A 20,560-nucleotide genomic window follows, 5' to 3' on the forward strand; every position below is an offset into this window, starting at 1 on the left:
AAGATGAATAAAATAAACCCCGAACCCTATTGAATTAACGGGGTGATTTGATGCAAAGTACTTTATAGACATGGCCCTAAACCATGGTCTTTTTTTTATAGCGCCTATTAAAAAGTTTTCACTTTTAGCTGCAGCCTAATGAGTTAAAAAGAGATTTTCAGGTCTTGCCATAAAATGGTGTAAAGATTTGTCTGATATTGGAGGATTTTTGTGATTTTTTTTCCAGATTTATTACAAAATGTTCCAAACACTATAATGGGGTCTTCCATACAGGCTTTAGTCTTTAGCATCACATGTGTAAAGTGACCACAGATGGTAGCCATGACCGAGCTGCTGTCTCATTATACCTTGGCACTTTACAGGAAAACCGTGTCCCAGTCCCAATGTGCTGCTCTGTGTGGGGTCAATCACACTCACTTGTAGGACGCAGGCCTCCGCTGCTCCCAGGCCTCCATCTTAAGAGTCGCCACATATAATTTAGGGGACACGCAGTTCGTGTTAACCAACAAAAGTTTACTGGACAGTTCAAGTTCATCAGATTGTAGCATGCAGTATCGGGCACAGCACTTCTTCTTTGTTTCCTTGACACATTACGTTTCCAGCATTACTATCCGTTCCTCCTGGACTATTCCTACGTTGGCTATTCCGGTCTGCCCCAGGGATTTCTTGTCCAGTCCCACAGTACACCTGAGATCCATTACCTTCTCTTCTCGTGGCCTGCGTCCATCATCCCCTGTGTGCCAGAAGAGAAGACACTCCTCCTAGTACCTATACCGAGCCCTGAGCGCCGGACGTTGCAGGAATGTCTGCAAGGGATTCTATTAGGGCCTCCTGCCATGAACGATAGTTCCTCACTGCCGCCAGGAGCCCACTGCACTTGAACTTGACATTGATTACTGCACTTCCCTATCTGACTAACTATCAGGAAGTAGTCTGCTTTATGCTAGCATTATCCCCATCCCATTGTGGGCTGGTCCCAAACATTAACTGCACCATATGCTATGTCCCCAGCAAACTACAGTTACTATCTTATACCAGTACGTACTAAACCTATTGTCCTAAATTCTAATCTAGATTTTACCCTATTCTGTACACTACCATATCACAGTCTATTCACAATACACATGTTACACTTATGTATTACCCCTATAGTACTCATGCACTATCAAGATATACCTTACTCTATCACATCCTGTAATACTGTACATTAATTATGCATTACAGTCCCTTACATCACATAGTGCCTGGTAGCAGCACGTATCACATTCTGTACATCATACATACATGAAAGACGCATAACTATGTTCACACTATAATACAGCGCAATTGATGACTTCATGGGTCGGAACGTGATAGTACAGTCCACCATTCTTACACATGGTTGAAAGTGTTGTCTGGTCACAACATATTGATGTCCTATCCTCATGATATCATATAAATAGAATACGTCATCAATATCAGATTGTGGGGGTCACTTTATGGCTTACTTTAATGTGACATTGCATTAAGGAGCTGTATAAAAATCACAATTTCTAAAAGTAAAAACTGAACCACAGTGAAATGCCCAGTGTAGTCCTAATGGGGTGGTGTATGACGGTGACATGATCCACCCATCAGACCCTTCTTCAGATTTTCCTGATTTTTTTTTCTTAAAACCAAACAAAATAAAATGTTTTTTTTTTTAAGATCATGGACAAGAGTGATGCTGTTCCTAGCAGAGAAAAAAAGCAAGCCTTTATTTTGGCCACTCAAAAACAGCCCCACACTGTGTCCACAAGCTGTGTCTGGTAGTGCAGCTCCCTCCACATGAATGAGTCCGAGCTGCAGACACCAGCAATGGATAATATTAGCTATATTCTTGAGGGATAAAAAATCCTTTTTATAATCCTTTTAAAGGAGACCTTTCATCAGTTTCTATGCAGTATGTAATTACATTTATATGTAAGGCAGGAACGCCGCTTTGTAGTTAGGAGTGGGGTTAGTGTTAGTGACCCCAACAGTTAGTTAAGTTTCTTAGAGGAATCTTTCTTTTTTCCTTATTTGAAAATTCCAGATCATTACCAGTGCAACTAAAAAATCCCATTTGTCTTTTTATTTTTTTGCCTTATGAGTCCATATGATACCTCTAGCTTGCCTGCAGCTGCCACTAGGTGGAGCAGATGAGTTTGCTGTATACTGCGTCCCTATTGAATACAATGTCTAAACAGTATGAACTAATCTCCCAAGCTCCCCCTAGTGGCTGCAGTTTACCATTTGATTTTCTGCAAACAGGTCAGGCTACTGTCTAGTGTGATTCTTATTTTTGATTCTGTTAATGATGTGGATTTTTGATTTGGCAACCAAAAAATATTACACTGCCTCATAATTTTTAGATGTAGGAGCCAAAGGTGTTAAAGGGTTATCTTGCCTAGAACCCTGGGAATTTTCTCGTGTGTGTCCATGAGAACTTGTGACGTGTATGCAGCTATGCTGCACATAGAACAGAAGTAATTTCTTCCGAATGATTGTGTTCTGCATTGCACTGTCCCCGTGTCACCCTTCAGATAGCTTGCTGACCAGACTTCTGCTGAATTGGTTAAGCCTGGAGCAATACGGCTTATTCCCAATGGCATCTCATCACCTGAAGCCCTTTTTGTTCCTTAGCCTTTAGCCCTCTGCTACATCTATCATTTAGGATGTGACAGTATGCGTTGCTGAGTTCTGAATGATCGCTGCAGTGCTTGGCATCTGTCCCTTGCAAGGATGAAGCGTTTGTCCTCCATTTGCAATTTTTCCCATTGACTTTCCTCCGTGATCTGAGGATACAAAGCTTTTTCTGTGCTGTTGTACTGATGTTACAAAAGAGAAGCAGACATTTGCCTCCGTACATGATATCTTCTGACACTGCGAGGTGGCGGTGGTGCAGACTTCTGTGATTGACATTACCGGTAATGCATGTAAGCAGGATCTCTTCTGTTTGCTTACATTATGAATCCTTAGTACAACGGCATAAAATGGGACAGAAATGTTTACGGGTCAGAAGATGTTGTGTTATAATGTGCAGTTATGTGATTTATAGTACAATATTTCTGTCCCGATATAGGACGGATAGTGCAGCGGTTGGGTGCAGCACGTGTTATGTGGTTTTCCCTATTTTTATGCATCACCAGTTATATTCCCGAAGACAAGATTATAGTATAATATTACTTATTTTTTTATGGTTTTCATAACCACCAGATTTTTATAAAACACTGGGGTTATATATATCAAAACCCCAAACCCATAGTACTTAGTCTGCTGCTGTATTCTTTTGTTTGCATTTTCTGCAGCCATAGCAGCTTGCACCTGTTCACACTTGCTTTATTCTGTTCAGAGGTGCTGGTAAGTTTTCTGTTTTTTTGTAGTATACTATTGGAAGTGGTGACTGCCTCCTTTTCTGACTGTGCACTCCTCATATCAGCCTAAGGCCCTTTTTATTTAGTGCTGGATCCTACCTGCCCTTTAGATTTGTAGGATTTTAACCCAGGAGAGGCATGAGATTAGGTTTAAGGTTCCTTCAAAGAAAGGTATGCCTTTTTCGCAGCTAATGGGTTCTCATGAATTTTGCCAATTTATGCGCCAAGTACCTTAATTTTTATTGGTATGTTCTGTATGGCAGGGGCGCAAATCAAATTTCATATATTCAGTGTTTGCATACATCTTGGCGCTTGCAGAGTGCTGCTGTATGCTTTTGTTTGGAGGTTATACAGTTAGGTCCATATATATTTAGACAAAGACAACATTTTTCTAATTTTGGTTCTAGACATTACCACAATGAATTTTAAACAAAACAATTTAGATGCAGTTGAAGTTCAGACTTTCAGCTTTCATTTGAGGGTATCCACATTAAAATTGGATGAAGGGTTTAGGAGTTTCAGCTCCTTAACATGTGCCAACATATTTTTAAAGGGACCAAAAGTAATTGGACAATTGACTCCAAGGCTATTTCATGGACAGGTGTGGGCAATCCCTTCATTATGTCATTCTCAATTAAGCAGATAAAGGGCCTGGAGTTGATTTGAGGTGTGGTGCTTGCATTTGGAAGGTTTTGCTGTGAAGTAAACATGCGGTCAAAGGAGCTCTCCATGCAGGTGAAACAAGTCATCCTTAAGCTGCAAAAACAGAAAAAACTCATCCGAGAAATTGCTACAATATTAGGAGTGGCAAAATCTACAGTTTGGTACATCCTGAGAAAGAAAGCAAGCACTGGTGAACTCATCAATGCAAAAAGACCTGGGCGCCCACGGAAGACAACAGTGGTGGATGATTGCAGAATAATCTCCATGGTGAAGAGAAACCCCTTCACAACAGCCAACCAAGTGAACAACACTCTCCAGGAGGTAGGCGTATCAATATCCAAATCTACCATAAAGAGAAGACTGCATGAGAGTAAATACAGAGGGTTCACTGCACGGTGCAAGCCACTCATAAGCATCAAGAATAAAAAGCCTAGACTGGACTTTGCTAAAAAATATCTAAAAAAGCCAGCACAGTTCTGGAAGAACATTCTTTGGACAGATGAAACCAAGACCAACCTCTACCAGAATGATGGAAAGAGAAAAGTATGGCGAAGGCGTGGTACAGCTCATGATCCAAAGCATACCACACCATCTGTAAAACACGGCGGAGGCAGTGTGATGGCTTGGGCATGCATGGCTGCCAGTGGCACTGGGTCACTAGTGTTTATTGATGATGTGACACAGGACAGAAGCAGCCAAATGAATTCTGATGTATTCAGAGCCATAATGTGTGCTCAGATCCAGCCAAATGCAGCCAAACTGATTGGTCGTCGTTTCATGCTACAGATGGACAATGACCCAAAACATAAAGCCAAAGCAACCCAGGAGTTTATTAAAGCAAAGAAGTGGAATATTCTTGAATGGCCAAGTCAGTCACCTGATCTCAACCCAATTGAGCATGCATTTCACTTGTTAAAGACTAAACTTCAGACAGAAAGGCCCACAAACAAACAGCAACTGAAAACCACCGCAGTGAAGGCCTGGCAGAGCATCAAAAAGGAGGAAACACAGCGTCTGGTGATGTCCATCAGTTCAAGACTTCAGGCAGTCATTGCCAACCAAGGGTTTTCAACCGAGTACTAGAAATGAACATTTTATTTACAATTATTTAATCTTGCCAATTACTTTTGGTCCCTTTAAAAACAGGGCGGCACATGTTAAGGAGCTGAAACTCCTAAACCCTTCATCCAATTTTAATGTGGACACCCTCAAATGAAAGCTGAAAGTCTGAACTTCAACTGCATCTGAATTGTTTTGTTTAAAATTCATTGTGGTAATGTCTAGAACCAAAATTAGAAAAATGTTTTCTCTGTCCAAATATATATGGACCTAACTGTATATATAATTATTTACATGAGTCTTTTATTTAAAAATTAGAAGAAAAGAAGCAGGGACAACCCATGTATAAAATTGGTGGATGGAAAATAAAGACTAGAGACTCCTTGAAGGTGCTCACCTGGGCAAGTTGTGCAAATTGCAAACACAATACTCCATGAAGTGTGGAAGGTAAAAAGGATGAGGCTGCTGCTCCAATTTTCACCAGCTGTACCTAACAAAGGTCAGGCACAGATCTTGAGGAGACAATACGTTAATGTCGGGCGCTGCCAAGTCCAGAGAACGATGTTGGAGGTTATGAAAGGAAAGACTTTGACAACGCGTTTCGGAGTTGTTCTAACTCCTTCGTTAGGTACCTCCGGACTCGACAGCCCCCGACATTACCACATTTTCTATTTAAATATGAGCTGCGGTTGTTTTCCCGTTGAGTTTTTACATGTGAAATACTTAAAAACACTGCTAGGTACATCAGCTCTTAGGCATGTGTTCATACATTGTGGTGCAATGGCGTTTTTGCAAAACTGCAATTCAGCCGCAATTTGAGGGCACAGCTGCTAGATCTAGGCACCAACCAACTCACTGTGCTATTGCAAATATGGAATAAAAATGAATCTGTATAATGGCTTCCTCATCCATCATCTGATAAGCTGCACATAAAAAAGAGAAGCACAAACAGACCGTGTAACAAAACCTTACAAATATTGTGAAGAAACATGGACACACAGGCCTGCTACCTATCTCCAATGTATTTCTCCCTATTTCAGCAGACGTAAAGAAACTCCATAACGGTTACTGCCCCATGTATGATTACATAGGTCGCTATTACTGGGGGTGTCCGTATAAGCTTAAGACGAAAACATTTGTTTCATTTGACATTTACATCTTACATGTTCTTCACATATTTCAGGTGACTACCCGGCTCCAAGAGCTGTGCTAACCGGCCACGACCATGAAGTTGTCTGCGTGTCCGTGTGTGCAGAACTGGGTCTTGTCATCAGCGGAGCTAAAGGTGAGCGCATTATTGTCTTGTTTTTTTCCTCCATTATATTCTTATTATTTAGGCTCTGTTCATATCTGCGTTGTAGCATGCGGCACTGTTTTGTCCCATAACGAAATCACTGACGGTTTCCTAATATAGTTGGTGTTGATCATGTAGGGCAGGGATGTCAAACTCAAACACACAGAGGGCCAAAATGAAAAACTTGTACTAAGTTACGGGCCAACCAGTATACAGTATAATGGGCCCCACATAGTCCTCCATACCTTATAATGGACTCCACATAGTCCTCCATACAGTATAATGGACCCCACATAGTCCTCCATACAGAATAATGGAACCAACTAAGTCCTCCGTACAGTATAATAGGCCCCACATAGTCCTCTATACAGAATAATGGGCCCCACATAGTCCTCCATACAGAATAATGGGCCCCACATAGTCCTCCATACAGAATAATGGGCCCCACATAGTCCTCCATACAGAATAATGGGCCCCACATAGTCCTCCATACAGAATAATGGGCCCCACATAGTCCTCCATACAGAATAATGGGCCCCACATAGTCCTCCATACAGAATAATGGGCCCCACATAGTCCTCCATACAGAATAATGGGCCCCACATAGCCCTCCATACAGAATAATGGCCCCACATAGTCCTCCATACAGAATAATGGGCCCCACATAATTTGGCCCACAAGCCACAGTTTGACATGTACGATCTAGGGAATCTGGCACTACCGTTGTTTTCATCGTTTTGCTTCTACTTTCGAGCAGAACTATGTAAATGGCCAACGCTGATGTTAATAGAGCTGAACCTTCATGTTAGACGTATGGAAAAAAGGTCTTGCTGAGTTGTTGTCTTTTATTTTATGATTTAGTTTAGTTGTGGTATGACGTAGTGTAATATGTTGTGTGTACAACCCGTGGTGTTTCAGAAGAGTAAATGAGTACGGAATAGAACGACCATGATGGAAGAAAAAATATAGATTAACCAGTGTGACATATGTCTCTGACAATCGGTTTTAAATTGGGTGCTGTGTGACAAAAAGTTTGTTTTGTATTATGCTCATTATTTCCCAGGTATTTTGACTCTTTAAAGGAAATTGGTCACCAGGTGTTTGCCACCTAATCTGAGAGCGACATGTTGTAGAGACAGAGTGTAACGCTGATGAATGTGGACGCACTGCGCCACGGGTTTACTTTGGAGGGGCATGACTAAGTGTCTACCGGGTCTTCACTAGGACCTCTGATGGTGAGGATAGGCTGGGCTGCTGGTAGACACCAGGTACCACTGCAGCAGCTGACCGGAGGATCAGAGCAGGTATGGTACAGGAGGAACGAGACAGAAGCGTAGTCAGACTGTCGGGGGTCGGATCAGGCAGCACGGCTTCAGAATACAAAGCCAAGGTCAGAAGTGGAGAGGTCAGACAGAACGAGTAAACGAACCAGGTAAACGAGTGCCTAATATAGCACCTGCTTGATGGTGATTCGCTGGGAAATCCAAACCCTGCAGGACACAGCAAGGTTAGAAGTGCTGCATAGACTCAGCTCGGCGTCCAGGCAAAGCGGTGAACGCAATGAGTAGCATGGCGGAAGGAAAGCATGCGACTTACTGCCGTAACAGTGCCGCCCCCCCCCCCCCCCTTTTTTTTTGGCCAGACCGACAGACTCTTCTCAAGAATGGCAGGGGCCTAGATGTTTTCGGCGGACTCCCCAGAACTCTCTTCAGAGCCAAAGACCTTCATTTCAAACACATCTGAGGGAACCACAGGGACAGGAAGGAACAGACAGAAGCAGAGGCTTTCAGGCTTATTACTGGAGGACCTGCATACGCCAACATGGCTGACCAGCTTGATTTGTGTTCCCCCGGACAGACTTCTCTTCCTAAACAAAAGAACAAAGCTTTTACTCTGAGAAATGTCCTTTAGAAGGACAGGAGCCGCTTCCCCAACCTTAGCCAGTTAAGGGATGTGTTGTGGTTCCTCGTTCGAATCAGTTTAATCGAAAAATCGAGAAAAGACACATGTTTCAGGCAGGGACAGAGGAAACACCCGGCGACTGGGTGGAGAGGTAAGGCACGGAAGGCGGAATCTTTGACACGATTTTGGCAAGGCAGTTGGTAGCACAATACGACCCCCATTGAAGCACATGGCCCTTGGACCAGTCAACAATCGACGAATGTCAATGCACCCATGGAAGACCTAGAAGAACCAAATTTACAGGCTTAGGTAGCACATAGAAATAATTTTTTTGGGAATGCTGAGTTCCAATCTGCAGGGTAACTGGCAGCGTGATATAACGAATAGGTTCTGCCAGGAGTTATCCTTCAATGGAGGCTGTAGATGGGATGAGCCAGCTGTTGCGTAGGAATCTGAAGTCGACGGACCACATCCAGATGGATGAAGTTGCCCGCGGAGCCAGAATCCAGATGGGCAGCCGCAGAGAGGGACCTCTCCTGCCAGGACAGGGTAACTTCGGTCACCAGTTTTGGAGAGCAACCTCTCTTACCTAGGGTCACCTCTCCGACCATTCCTAGAAGCGGGGGATCTCTGGTCTTTGCTGGGGACTGATGAACATAATGACATTTGCCACCACAGTACATGCATACGTTGTCACGATACCTTCGCTGTCGCTATTGTACAGAGAATTTGGCTCGCTCTACCGGCATCAGCTCTATAGCAGGAGGTGGAGCTTGCGGTAGCGAGGGGTACTGAAAGGCTGGAACCGACCTGGGAGGTTAAATGAAAAAAGAAGACACTTGAGTCTGTTCCAGAGCTTGCTCATTGAAATGGAGATCAAACATAGTGTAGCGAGGTATATAAGGGTGTCCCTGGAGGATGGTAAATCTCTGATTGCCAACTCATTTTTAATTAGACTGGACAGATCCTGCCAGAAGGTCACCAGCAGGGCCTCTTCATTACAGACCAGCTTCGCCACCAGATTGCAGAAGCGTAAGGCATACTGCGCAATAGTATCCATGCTCTGTCTTAGGGTCAGCAGGGACAAAGCGTAAGACAAAGTGCGGGCAGGTTCCTCGAATACTGCCCGGGACATCTCCGGTCTCGGACCATCATGCTCCTAAATGGGGTTTGCCCAAGCCAGGGCTCATCTGGATGACAGAGAGAACATGAATGCAGTATTGGTCTAGTCTGAAGGAAAAAGATGAGCTTGGAGAGTGAAGTGGATCTGGCACTGGTTTCTGAACCAGCGGCTCTCCTTGGGTTCTCCATCAAAGCGGAATGGAAGTGAAAGCTGAAGCTTAGCTGCTTCACCAGACACTGGAACTCCAGGTGGCTCCACTGCCGATGATGTCGATGCTGAGGAAGGAGTACCTGTCTTGGTTGAGGCATGGGACAGGGTGGACATAGAGGTGGACAAAAATACTATAGCTGAGTTGCCATCACATTAATCGCCTGCATCAGTTGGTCTTGATGCTCACATTGCGCACGAACCTCCTCATAAAGGACTTGCACAAGAGACTTGGGGTCTCTAGATTCCATTTTGACATCGGGGTCCATGGCCTGAGCTTACATGTGTGCATGTGGGGGGTTCTCCCAACTTTTTTCCCCGATAGATGATGTTAGGGGACAGTAGGATCTGGCCTATTCTTTTTGTTGTCTGGAGATAAGCCGCCGCCTGAGGTGTTTGGTTACGGGTCTTTCGTGGAGAACATAGGAGCGCTTGTCCAGCAGAATGCTCTTATGTGTGGGAGACTTGGGGGAGATAGCTGTCGGCCAAGCCATCGTACGGCAGACAGCTATCTAAACTTTATGGGGGAGCTTAAGGTTTAAGATGTTGTTAATTTAGAATTCGACTACCCATTGTACATGCCCATCACTCGGTCAACTTGCCGCACCCTCACATTTATCGCTAGTATATTTTCACATTCGGCACCAGTGAGGGAATCACGTTTTGATGAATTCATCCTCCATAAATGGTGAACTCTATTAAAGGGACTGCTGGATTTACATGAATTTTCCCAGATGATTAGCTTACAAGTTATTTTGTCCCCAGCTGACACCAGTGAACATTTTCCGATCCTTTGATTGGATTTTCTCTTGAGAAGGCTTTGGTTTATGGTTTCACTTAGCATGTTTTTCTAAATAAGAGGACAGATGTCAGAAGCGCTTTAGGAAATCTCTCGATTGCACTTTATACCTAAGCTGCCGGTGACTTTGATCAGGATCCACCTCCTGTACAGCAGGACACGCCTGATAATGGCCATGTTAACATGCATTTCTCAATAGATTTGTTATAGGCTCTCTCATTCTGATATAAGCTGTGCCAACGTCTATTCTTCTTCTCATTCCTGCAGCTTGTTGACTTGAATAAACCCAATGTTAGTGACAAATCTGATCACCCTGAACGTAAGCGCCCGTCCGCGCTGCGCCCTGCTGACTGGTTTAGTAGCTTTATTTACCCTATTATAGGGTTTATATGGACTTGCCAGTTTAAATATTTTTGGCATCTTGACACCACCCCTCTATTAAGTAAACCGCTTCTCTTTCTGTCTTGTTTTATACCCATTTATTCTCTACTTTTAATCACAGCGATTTGCTCTAATACTTTTGTGTATGAGTACAGTTCTTACCTTGGCTTTTATGCTGCATTATTACCAGATTTTTTTACATTTATGTTGCGCTTGCGCCCGGACAGACTGGCGTGAGCGTGATTAGTGATCCCACTGTACCATGAACCGAGGAGTGCCTGGAGGGGCGTAACTAAGTATCAACCCGATCCGACCAAGGTCGCACGGCAGCTTAGTCGACTCCGTGGACCAAGGAGGAACCGAGCAGAGGGACCAGGTGCGACTCCAGGTCAGACCCCGGTCACAGTTGTTGACCCACACCGGGGAATGCAGGAACAGGCAGCTTAGACTGGCATACATGCAGGTGGCTATTGGCAAGTACGGCTGGTATGCAGACAGGTGGGTACTGGCAAGTACGGCTGGTATGCAGACAGGTGGGCACTGGCAAGCACGGCTGGTATGCAGACCGGTGGGCACTGGCAAGCACGGCTGGTATGCAGACAGGTGGGCACTGGCAAACACGGCTTGTATGCAGGCAGGTGGGCACTGGCAAGCACGGCTGGTATGCAGACAGGTGGGCATTGGCAAGCACGGCTGGTATGCAGACAGGGAGATACTGGCAAGCACGGCTGGAGTGCAGACCGGGAGGTACTAGCAGGTTGGAGCGCAGGCTGGATAGGGTCCAGTACAGACTGGGAGACAGGTACAGAGCCGCAGATGCGGTAGACAAGCAGAGTAAAGTGAAACCGCCGGAGCGGAGGACAAGGTAGAGCAGAGAGGAACTGCTGGTGCGGTGAGCAAGCAGAGTGGAGCGAAAACCGCAGGTGCGGTGGGCAAGGCAGAGCAAAGCAGAACCGCCGGAGCGGTGGACAAGGCAGAGCAGAGAGAAACCACAGGTGCGGTGGACAAGGCAGAGCAGAGCGGAACCGCCGGAACGGTGGGCAAGGCAGAGCAGAGAGAAGCTGCCGGAGCGGTGGGCAAGGCAGAGCAGAGAGAAGCCACCGGAGCGGTGGGCAAGGCAGAGCAGAGAGAAGCCGCCGGAGCGGTGGGTAAGTCAGAGAAGAGAGAAACCGCTGGTGCGGTGAGCAAGTCAGAGCAGAGAGAAGCCGCCGGAGCGGTGGGAAAGTCAGAGCAGAGAGAAGCCGCCGGAGCGGTGGGCAAGTCAGAGCAGAGAGAAACCGCCGGAGCGGTGGGCAAGACAGAGCAGAGAGAAACTGCAGGTGCGGTGGACAGAGCTCTGTTCACATGGAACAGACTGAAAAATACAGGAAGATACCGAGGAAGGGAAAAGGGACAAGCAGAACCAGATACACACAAGGAGCACACTGAATGTTAGTGTTGCTCAGGCACCTCCTACTGGGTGGAGGGGGTTTAAATATCCAGTGACTCACAGCAATAGGCTGGAGACGCATTAAGGGTGCGCCCACAGCAGCTATAAGAATCAGGAAGTAACCGGGCCACCGCCCTAAGCAGTCAGTCAAGAGACATGCACACAGCATGAACTGGAGCAAGATTTGCAGGCTGGACTGACAGGTAAGATTGCGGTCTTGCATAGTGGGAGGTGGTGCACTATGCAAGCACGCCGCCAGGGATGTTACAATTTATATTCTTTATTACTCTATGGGGTGACTTCTCCCTTCATTCCCACCTTTGGCTAGAGAGTGAAGCTAATGTACATCATCTCATAAGCCGATAGGGTTATTTATAGTTGTAGATCGGGTACAATGCTGATTTTGTTCTGCATCACTAGGTAAAGTTGACCAGTTTTAGGATAGTTTATGGTTCAGAGGTTTTATATATTTCACAATGAAGATGCTATCCCGTAAAAGGACAAATGATGATTTTATATGTGAAAAACTGCTCCCATTACTAAGCCGCAGCGGCATAGTGACCAAAACCGACAGGTTCAAAAAGGATCTGATGAAAACTGTTGGCAGAAGTTTTTCCACATTTGTGACTAGTGATGCTGAGAATCGATTCACAGGACTCAATCCAGCGGCCACGTCAGTAATCTGTAACTGTTAGACAGCTGTGACACATGCCGCCGCAGCGACACTAACATCGATGCCGAGCACGCCGCAAATACTCGGCGAGCACCCGAGAGTGCTCGCCGAAAGGGTTAACAATTCATGCTCGCTCATCACTACTTCTGACCTCAATCCCATTGAAAATCTTTGGAGTGAGCTGAAATCTGCCATTGGGAAAAAGAGCCCGGCAAACATTCAAGAGGTTGAACAAAACTGCAAAGGAAGAGTGGTAGAAAACTCCAGCTGAGAAGAGCAAGAAGCCTATAGATAGCTACAAGAAACATTTGGAGGCTGTCAGCAATGCCAAAGGGTGTGCAACCAAATATTCATTAGGGGTGCCTTTATTGCTGCACATGCTGTTTATTCTGTTTCTTCTTTGAAATTGCAACATGGAAGTTGAAAAACAATGTTTTGTTGTTGTATTACTTTGGGCCACTAATTAAAAAATCCTGAGGATATAACTTTGGCATGTTTTCATTTATTTCTGAAGATATTGTACAGTCTATGAAAAAAAATGAAGGGGTGCCAATAATAGTGAGCAGCACTGTGTGTATGTATGTATGTATGTTAGAATAGTTGCCCACTTTATATTGAAGTACATCAGAGGGAAGGCTCAATATTGTGCTTTTAGCTTCTCCCTAGTAGAAAACAATGATAATTCTGTGAGACTATACCAGTATTAAACACCTTTTTGTGACTTTTACGGAGGCCAAATTACTTTCATTTCTGTGCAGCCAGCAGTGAATAATCCATGTTTCATTGAGATAACAAAAGGAGCAATCACCCAGAAGGCGGCATCTCCTTTACATCTGTGTTCTCACTTTCAGCAGTAAATGGGGAGAGACGTGTAGTAAATATGTGTAGGACATGGGCCCGCACCGCCCGCTGACCCTGCCTGAATATTACACAATTTGTTCTGAATAATTGAGGATTTTATTGTGCGCGGTGTCAGTTTCCAGTGTTTTTGTATTGATGTTTACATCTGAGCATATGTGCACTTTTTCGACCCGTCATTGTACTTTTGGCATAGGGAATACACAGAGAGACAGGGGAGCACCTGCCGCCATCCAATCTAAGGATAATTAATTCTAAGGACGATGTGACAAAATATTGATCTGGGGTGGAACTTCATGGAATGGTTTGTGCTTATTGTCAGAGTTCAGGAATTAATTAATGGGTTAATGTACGGAATATTTAATCAAATTCATTATTGAGTCCCATTTCCTGTCTGGTCATTTTCAGAAGGGGGCGCTCTACATAGCAGACTATCATATATACAGAAGTATAAAGGATTACTGGAGCAAATGGCCATAAGCAGCCAATCACATTTCAGTTTGTAAATTATTAAAAATTTCTGCTTAATATTTTTTTTTATTTGACCGTCAATTTATCTGATAATCCAGCAACTTTATATTTCTCTTCATGCTAGATGACAATATGTGAATCCAATTAGGAATTTTTTACATTAAAATGTAATGTTTGTATACCAGCATTTCCTTATGAATTATATCCATTTGTTTTTCTACCTTGTAGAAGGCCCATGCTTGGTCCATACAATCACAGGGGATCTGCTCAGAGCGCTAGAGGGACCAGAAAACTGCTTGTACCCTCGCTTGATTTCGGTATCCAGTGAAGGACATTGTATTATATACTACGACCGAGGGAGATTTTGCAACTTCAGCATAAATGGCAAACTTTTAGGCCAAATGGAGATCACCGATTCAACCAGGGTAAGGGTAGATTTGTATATGAGGTCCTGTATTTCGCATGAAATTCTAAATCAAATTGAGTAAAATGTATTGCTTAAAGGTTATCTGTCATACAGAACTCTTAAAGGGAATCTGACACCAGGTTTTTGCATCACCATCTGAGAGCAGTATGATGTAATTGCAGAGACCCTGATTCCAGTGGTATATCACTTACTGGCCTGCATGCTAAAGTTTTGATTAAAATCACTGCAGATCTATTAGTTCTCTGAAGGCTGAGCTCTGTATAGCCCCGCCCACACCACTGATTGGTGGCTTTCTGCCTCTGCACAGTTTACACAGAAAGCAGCCAATCAGTGGTGGGGGCGGGACTATAAAGACCTCAGGAATATTGAGAGCTACAAGGCAGCAGGTTTACTAGTCCTCTAGTGATAATCTCCTGCTACTAAAACTATTAAAACTATGAATTTATCAATACTACAGCAAACAGCCCAGTAATTGAAGCATTGCTGGAATCAGGGTCTTTGTCTCTAAATGATGATGCTCTCAGTTGAGGTGACAACATATGATGGCAGATTACTTTTTGGCATTATGGGAAAGCAATATTATAATGCTCGGTAATAAAGACCTGACAGTGAGTGCCAATACGGAGTTTTCTAATCTGACAAATCAGTTTTAGTTGCTTTGCGTCTTCTTGCTGCTGTGCTGAATGGTTGCGATGTTCTGTTTGTCCAGGCCATCCTCCTGAGCAGCGATGGGCAGAATCTTGTGACCGGCGGAGATAATGGAGTTGTAGAAGTCTGGCAGGCTTGTGATTTTAAGCAGCTCTATATTTACCCTGGCTGTGATGCCGGGATCAGAGCCATGGATTTGTCACATGATCAGAGGTGAGTCTGCAGCCCACAATACAACAGATGAGCATAATCTGCCGCCTTCTGTTATGGTAATGTATATGATAACGCCAATATAGTGTACATGCGTCATTTCTAGGTTCAAGTCTGTATACCAATAGTTGTGAGTCTTTTAAGACCTATTTTGCTACAGGCATAAAATGAACTATTATGTCCACATCCATATTATGCCCTATGACAAACATGTTTTGTGCCTTGAAAAAGTATTCCTACCCCGTGAACTTTTCCACATTTTTTTCAAGTTACACCCACAAACTTAAATTTATTTTATTGGGATTTTATGTGATATTCGAGCAGGTATTTGTGAAGTTTCAAGGAAATGATACATTGTTTTCTAGTTATTTTAAAAATATAAATCTGAAAATTGTGATGTGCATTTGTATTCAGCCCCCTGTAGTCTGATACCCCTAAAAAAATTCCTGCGTGACCAATTGCCCCCAGAAGTCACAGAATTAGTAAATTGAGTCCACCTATATGTAATTTAGCCTCAGTATAACTACAGCTGTTCTCTGAAGGCCTCAGAGGTTTATTTGAGAACATTAGGGATCAAACAGCATCAAGAAAACCAAAGAACACACCAGACAGGTCAAAGATAAAGTTGTGGAGAATACTAAATAAGTGTAAGGTTATAAAAAAAATAGCCCAAGCTGTGAACATCTAATGGAGCACTTTTTCAATCCATCATCCAAAAATGGAAGGAGTATGGCACAGCTACCAACCTACCAAGACATGACCGTCCATCTAAACTGACATGCCAAGCTAGGAGAGCACTAATTACACAAGAGGCCCATGGTCACTGCGGAGAAGCTGCAGATAATCTGTCCACAAGACAACTATTAGTTGTATACTCCACAAATCTGGCTTTTGTGGCAGAGTGGTAAAAAGAAAGGCGTTTTTGAAAGCAAGCCTTAAAAAGTACTGATGGCAGTTTGCAAAAAGCCATATAGGGGACACAGCTAGCATATGGAAGGTGCTCTGACCAGATGAGACCAACGTAGAACTTTTTGGGTTAAATTCAAAACGCTACATGTGGCGGAAAACAAACACTGCACATCCACCTGAAAACACCATCCCCAACATCAAACATGGAGGTGGCAGCATCATGTTGTGTGGAAACTTTTCTTTAACAGGTACAGGGAAGCTGGTCAAAGTTGATGGGAAGATGGATAGATATAAATACCGGGCAATCCTGGAGGAAAACCTGTTAGTCTGCGGAAGACTTGAGACTGGGGCGTAGGTTCACCTTCCAGCAGGACAATGACCCTAAACATACTGCCAGAGCTACAATGGTGGGTTTAGATCAAAGCATATTCATGTGTGTGAATGGCCCAGTCACAGTCCAGACGTAAACCCCATTGACAATCTGTGGCAAGACTTGTAAATTGCTGTTTACAGACACCTCCATCCAATCTCACTGAGCTAAAGCTAGATTGCAAAGAAGAATGGGAAAAATATCAGCCTCTATATGTGCAAAGCTGGTAGAGGAATACCTCAAAAGACATGCAGCAGCAAAAGGGGGTCCTACAAAATATTAACTCAGGGGGGCTAAATAAAAAGCCACATCATAATTTTCAGATATATATTTTTCATATATCATTTCCTTTATACTTCAAATACTTTCTACTTTGTGTGTTGGTATATCACATAAAATCCAAATAAATAACATTTACTGTATGTTCATGAGTATAACGTGAAAAAATGTGGAAAAGTTCACAGGGTATGAATACTTTTCCATGGCACTGTAAATCCATTAACCTGTACATTTTCTTTGTACCTCTGTATTTTTGAATCATCATAGAAAATCTTCTAGGGTATGTTCATACTCAGTGGATTTGCCTCAAAATATTTCCACAGAAAATTTGCAACAATCTGCATGGTGATCTGCTCCAGCAAATCCACCCCAAATTATGTGGATCTTGCTGTTTATTTCCCTTTGGAAAGCATTTGTGTGCAAATGACAAAAAAAAGACTATGCTTACCTCCCCTAGTATTTTAGAGGTTCCTTTGGCTGGTACTCTGCCGGGCTCGGGACAACCTCAACTAGCCCATAGTGACCACTGCAGCCTCTGTTTGGCTGCAATAGTCACAAGGGATGAGACATCATTGATGAAAGCTGAGTTATACAAAGAAAGACAAGCAGGGGAACAGTTAGTGGAGCCTCGGATGATCGGGGAAAGGAGTCAGTATTTTAACCTGCAAAATTATTTTGTATTTTCTTTATTTTGTAGTTCAACCATGCTTAATCGTCAGAAAAGTCTGCAAAAAAATTGAGTCTTGTTATGAATTTGACTTGCTTATTGAATTCAGTAGGGAAAATTCGCAAAAGATCTGCAACAAAAGTATTGACAAGGCTGTGGGTATAAGACTCCATGTCAGTATACACATCGATTATTTCCCACAGCTTGTGGAGGAGATTTGTTTAAATCTCACACTCTTAGCTGCTGCTGTAATAGCCTGTGGATTGTCTGCCCACAAAATTGGAAATAAAGATGACAGCATATCCAGCCCATGTGAACATACCCTTATTTCTAAAACTCCCGCCTAGTATGGGGATGGGAGATAATTCCACTTAAGTTTGTTTTATACTTGGGCCAAACTACCGTATTTTTCGGACCATAAGACGCACCTAGGTTATAGAGGAGGAATATAGAAAAAAAATGTAAGCAAAATATGTGATCATAATGCACTGTTATGGGGGAGGGATCTGCTGCCAACACTGTTATAGGGGTAATATCCCCCAATTCTGTACTAATATCCCTCATCCTGGTATGCATGGCACCCCTCATCCTGGTATGCATGGTATGCTAACAGCGGATGATCTGCTGCCGGAATAGTCACTGCTCCCCCACACCGGGACTGTGTACGTGGGGAGCAGTGACTTCACTCTCCTCAATAGCGGGCGCACACTGTAGCCGCGCCGTGGCTCCTGCAGCTGCCGGGCAATCGCGTGTGCCCGCTATTAAAGAGCATGAATATTCACCCCTCTCCACTCCCATGCTCTTTAGTAACTGGCACAAATGACCGCCGAGCGCTGCAGGAGCTGCGGCTACTGCAGACACTGTACGCCGCAATTAAGGAGAATGAATATCCAGTGCTCCCCACGCCCATGGGCGTGGGGAGCAGTGAATATTCATTTTCTTTAGTAGCAGGCACAGTGTTGGCTGCAGCAGCCGCTCCTGCCTCCTGTGCCCCGCTCCTCCGCCGCTGCCACTCCCCCCACACCCCCACCACCCACAGCAACAAGACATTAAATTAGAAGGTTCGGACTATAAGACACACTCCCCACTTTCCTCCAAAATTTTGGAGGAAAAAAGTGCGTCTTATAGTCAGAAAAATACGGTAAGTAAAACCCGAGTTCTCCATTACTACTGTAACATTTTTCCCATTTTTTTATCTATGGGAAACCTGACCTAATTACATAGTTGGCAACATTTAGGAAGTGTTTAAATCCCTGCCCCAGGCCTCCCAGGGACGCCTCAACTAACCTCGGAATATCTAAATTGACATGGGCAAAGTTTATGTAAACCTTGGCCAAAAGTTGTAGTCCTGGTACATGTAGAAAAGTTGGCAACTATGCAATTCCACAGGACACTAGTCTTCAACCCTTACAGACTCCCACAGTTGCAATATGTATAGCAGTGCAAAAATAGGCGTACATCTAACTATGGGATTGTTGAAATATGTGCCAAAAGTGTAGATTATGCTTTATTGCCAATGGTCAGAGCCCCATTGTCCTCAGAGCTCAGCTGAGACATCCATTACCTTGCAAATGAGAAGAAATTTAGTAGTATTTTAATTGAGACACAGAGGAGGGGAATAAGAAGTTACCAGACAACTCGGGATCCTTGTCCCCCAGTTTAACAAAGGAGCGTGTTAAAAGTCCAGCATGTTTTCCCCATTAGCAGATGTCTGGAGATACACAATATAGGCTCATGCGGACGTCCGTGGAAATCAGTCCGAGCACAGACTGGCCGCTGCTCTCCTAACCTGAACATCGTATCCTCATAGATATATATGAAAAGGTCACGCATGGATCAAGAGATCTGCCCCCAATTCGTGCTCGGATCAATTTTCATGGACGTCTGTATAAGCCTTAAAGGAGGTTTCCAGTATTTTTTTCCTTTTTCTGTTTTAGGTAATGTAGCCCTTTCATGTGCTTGGCCTTATTTTTGAAAAAAAAAAATGTTTTCCTAACCATGGAAAATGCCTTCAATTTGTTGGTTTCTGTCGACTTCAGCAGGATTTGCCGACATTTAACCCTTGCTTTTCTCATTGTCTTGTAGGACCTTGATCACTGGCATGGCTTCTGGTAGCATTGTAGCTTTTAATATAGATTTTAACCGATGGCATTACGAACATCAGAACAGATACTAAAGTTGATTGAAGTGCTGAATGCCAAGTTTCCCGCTGAGAGCACAAGCGCTGCAGTTAAGAGGCGTTGTCCGATCTGGTGGAGAAGCGAGCCTGCATTGAGCTCCATTGTACATTCCATTACACCCAGCAATAGCTGTACATTGTAGTCAGCAAACCACTTTACATTGTGTGTTCTTTTTTTTTTTTCTTTTCACTGAACACCAGCTGCTAAAGGCAAAGCTTGTACCGTGTATATTCTGAGCAGTAGGAGGAGTCTCGGATATGACTTCAGTTTTATTTATTCATGAAAGCTGGTAGGACACATCACAAAGAGACTTTCGGTCACGAGTGAAGAATATTGTGTCCAGCTGCTACGGTGTTTAGTCCATGAATCTTACATCCCATTTCCAGCCTCTTTTCAAGCTGTGAAAAAAATAAATAAATATAAAAAAAAAAAAATATGTTTGATACTTTGTACATCAGATGCACATCTTTAACTTTAAAAGGGATACTTTTGTAAAAGTAAAACCTTGTATAAAGAACAAAAAAAAAAAAAGTTTCTTAGTTTTATCGTGAAGCTAAATCGTGCTTATACTTTTCCACCTGAGATATCGGGTGTCTCCATGAAACTAAAAAGAAAAAAAAGATGCAGCTTGCATTAA

At 43.6% G+C, this 20,560-nt stretch overlaps 1 protein-coding gene across 6 annotated transcripts in view; it reads left to right on the plus strand.

Annotated features, from left to right (window-relative positions):
- The window catches only part of NBEA (neurobeachin), a 786,732-nt gene extending 766,437 nt beyond the window's left edge, over window positions 1–20,295 (plus strand). For all 6 annotated transcript variants that reach the window (XM_073662535.1, XM_073662540.1, XM_073662538.1 and 3 more), the window contains 4 exons: window positions 6,280–6,381; window positions 14,462–14,658; window positions 15,370–15,521; window positions 19,829–20,295. In XM_073662535.1, coding sequence (XP_073518636.1) covers window positions 6,280–6,381; window positions 14,462–14,658; window positions 15,370–15,521; window positions 19,829–19,919 — 542 coding nt within the window. In that variant the 3' untranslated portion in view covers window positions 19,920–20,295. The remainder of the gene's footprint in view (window positions 1–6,279; window positions 6,382–14,461; window positions 14,659–15,369; window positions 15,522–19,828) is intronic.
- The last annotated feature ends 265 nt before the right edge of the window (window positions 20,296–20,560 follow it).

Source organism: Phyllobates terribilis, unplaced genomic scaffold (genome assembly GCF_046119375.1).
Source record: "Phyllobates terribilis strain yellow unplaced genomic scaffold, ASM4611937v1 Scaffold_2__4_contigs__length_985480577, whole genome shotgun sequence".
NCBI lineage: Eukaryota > Metazoa > Chordata > Amphibia > Anura > Dendrobatidae > Phyllobates > Phyllobates terribilis.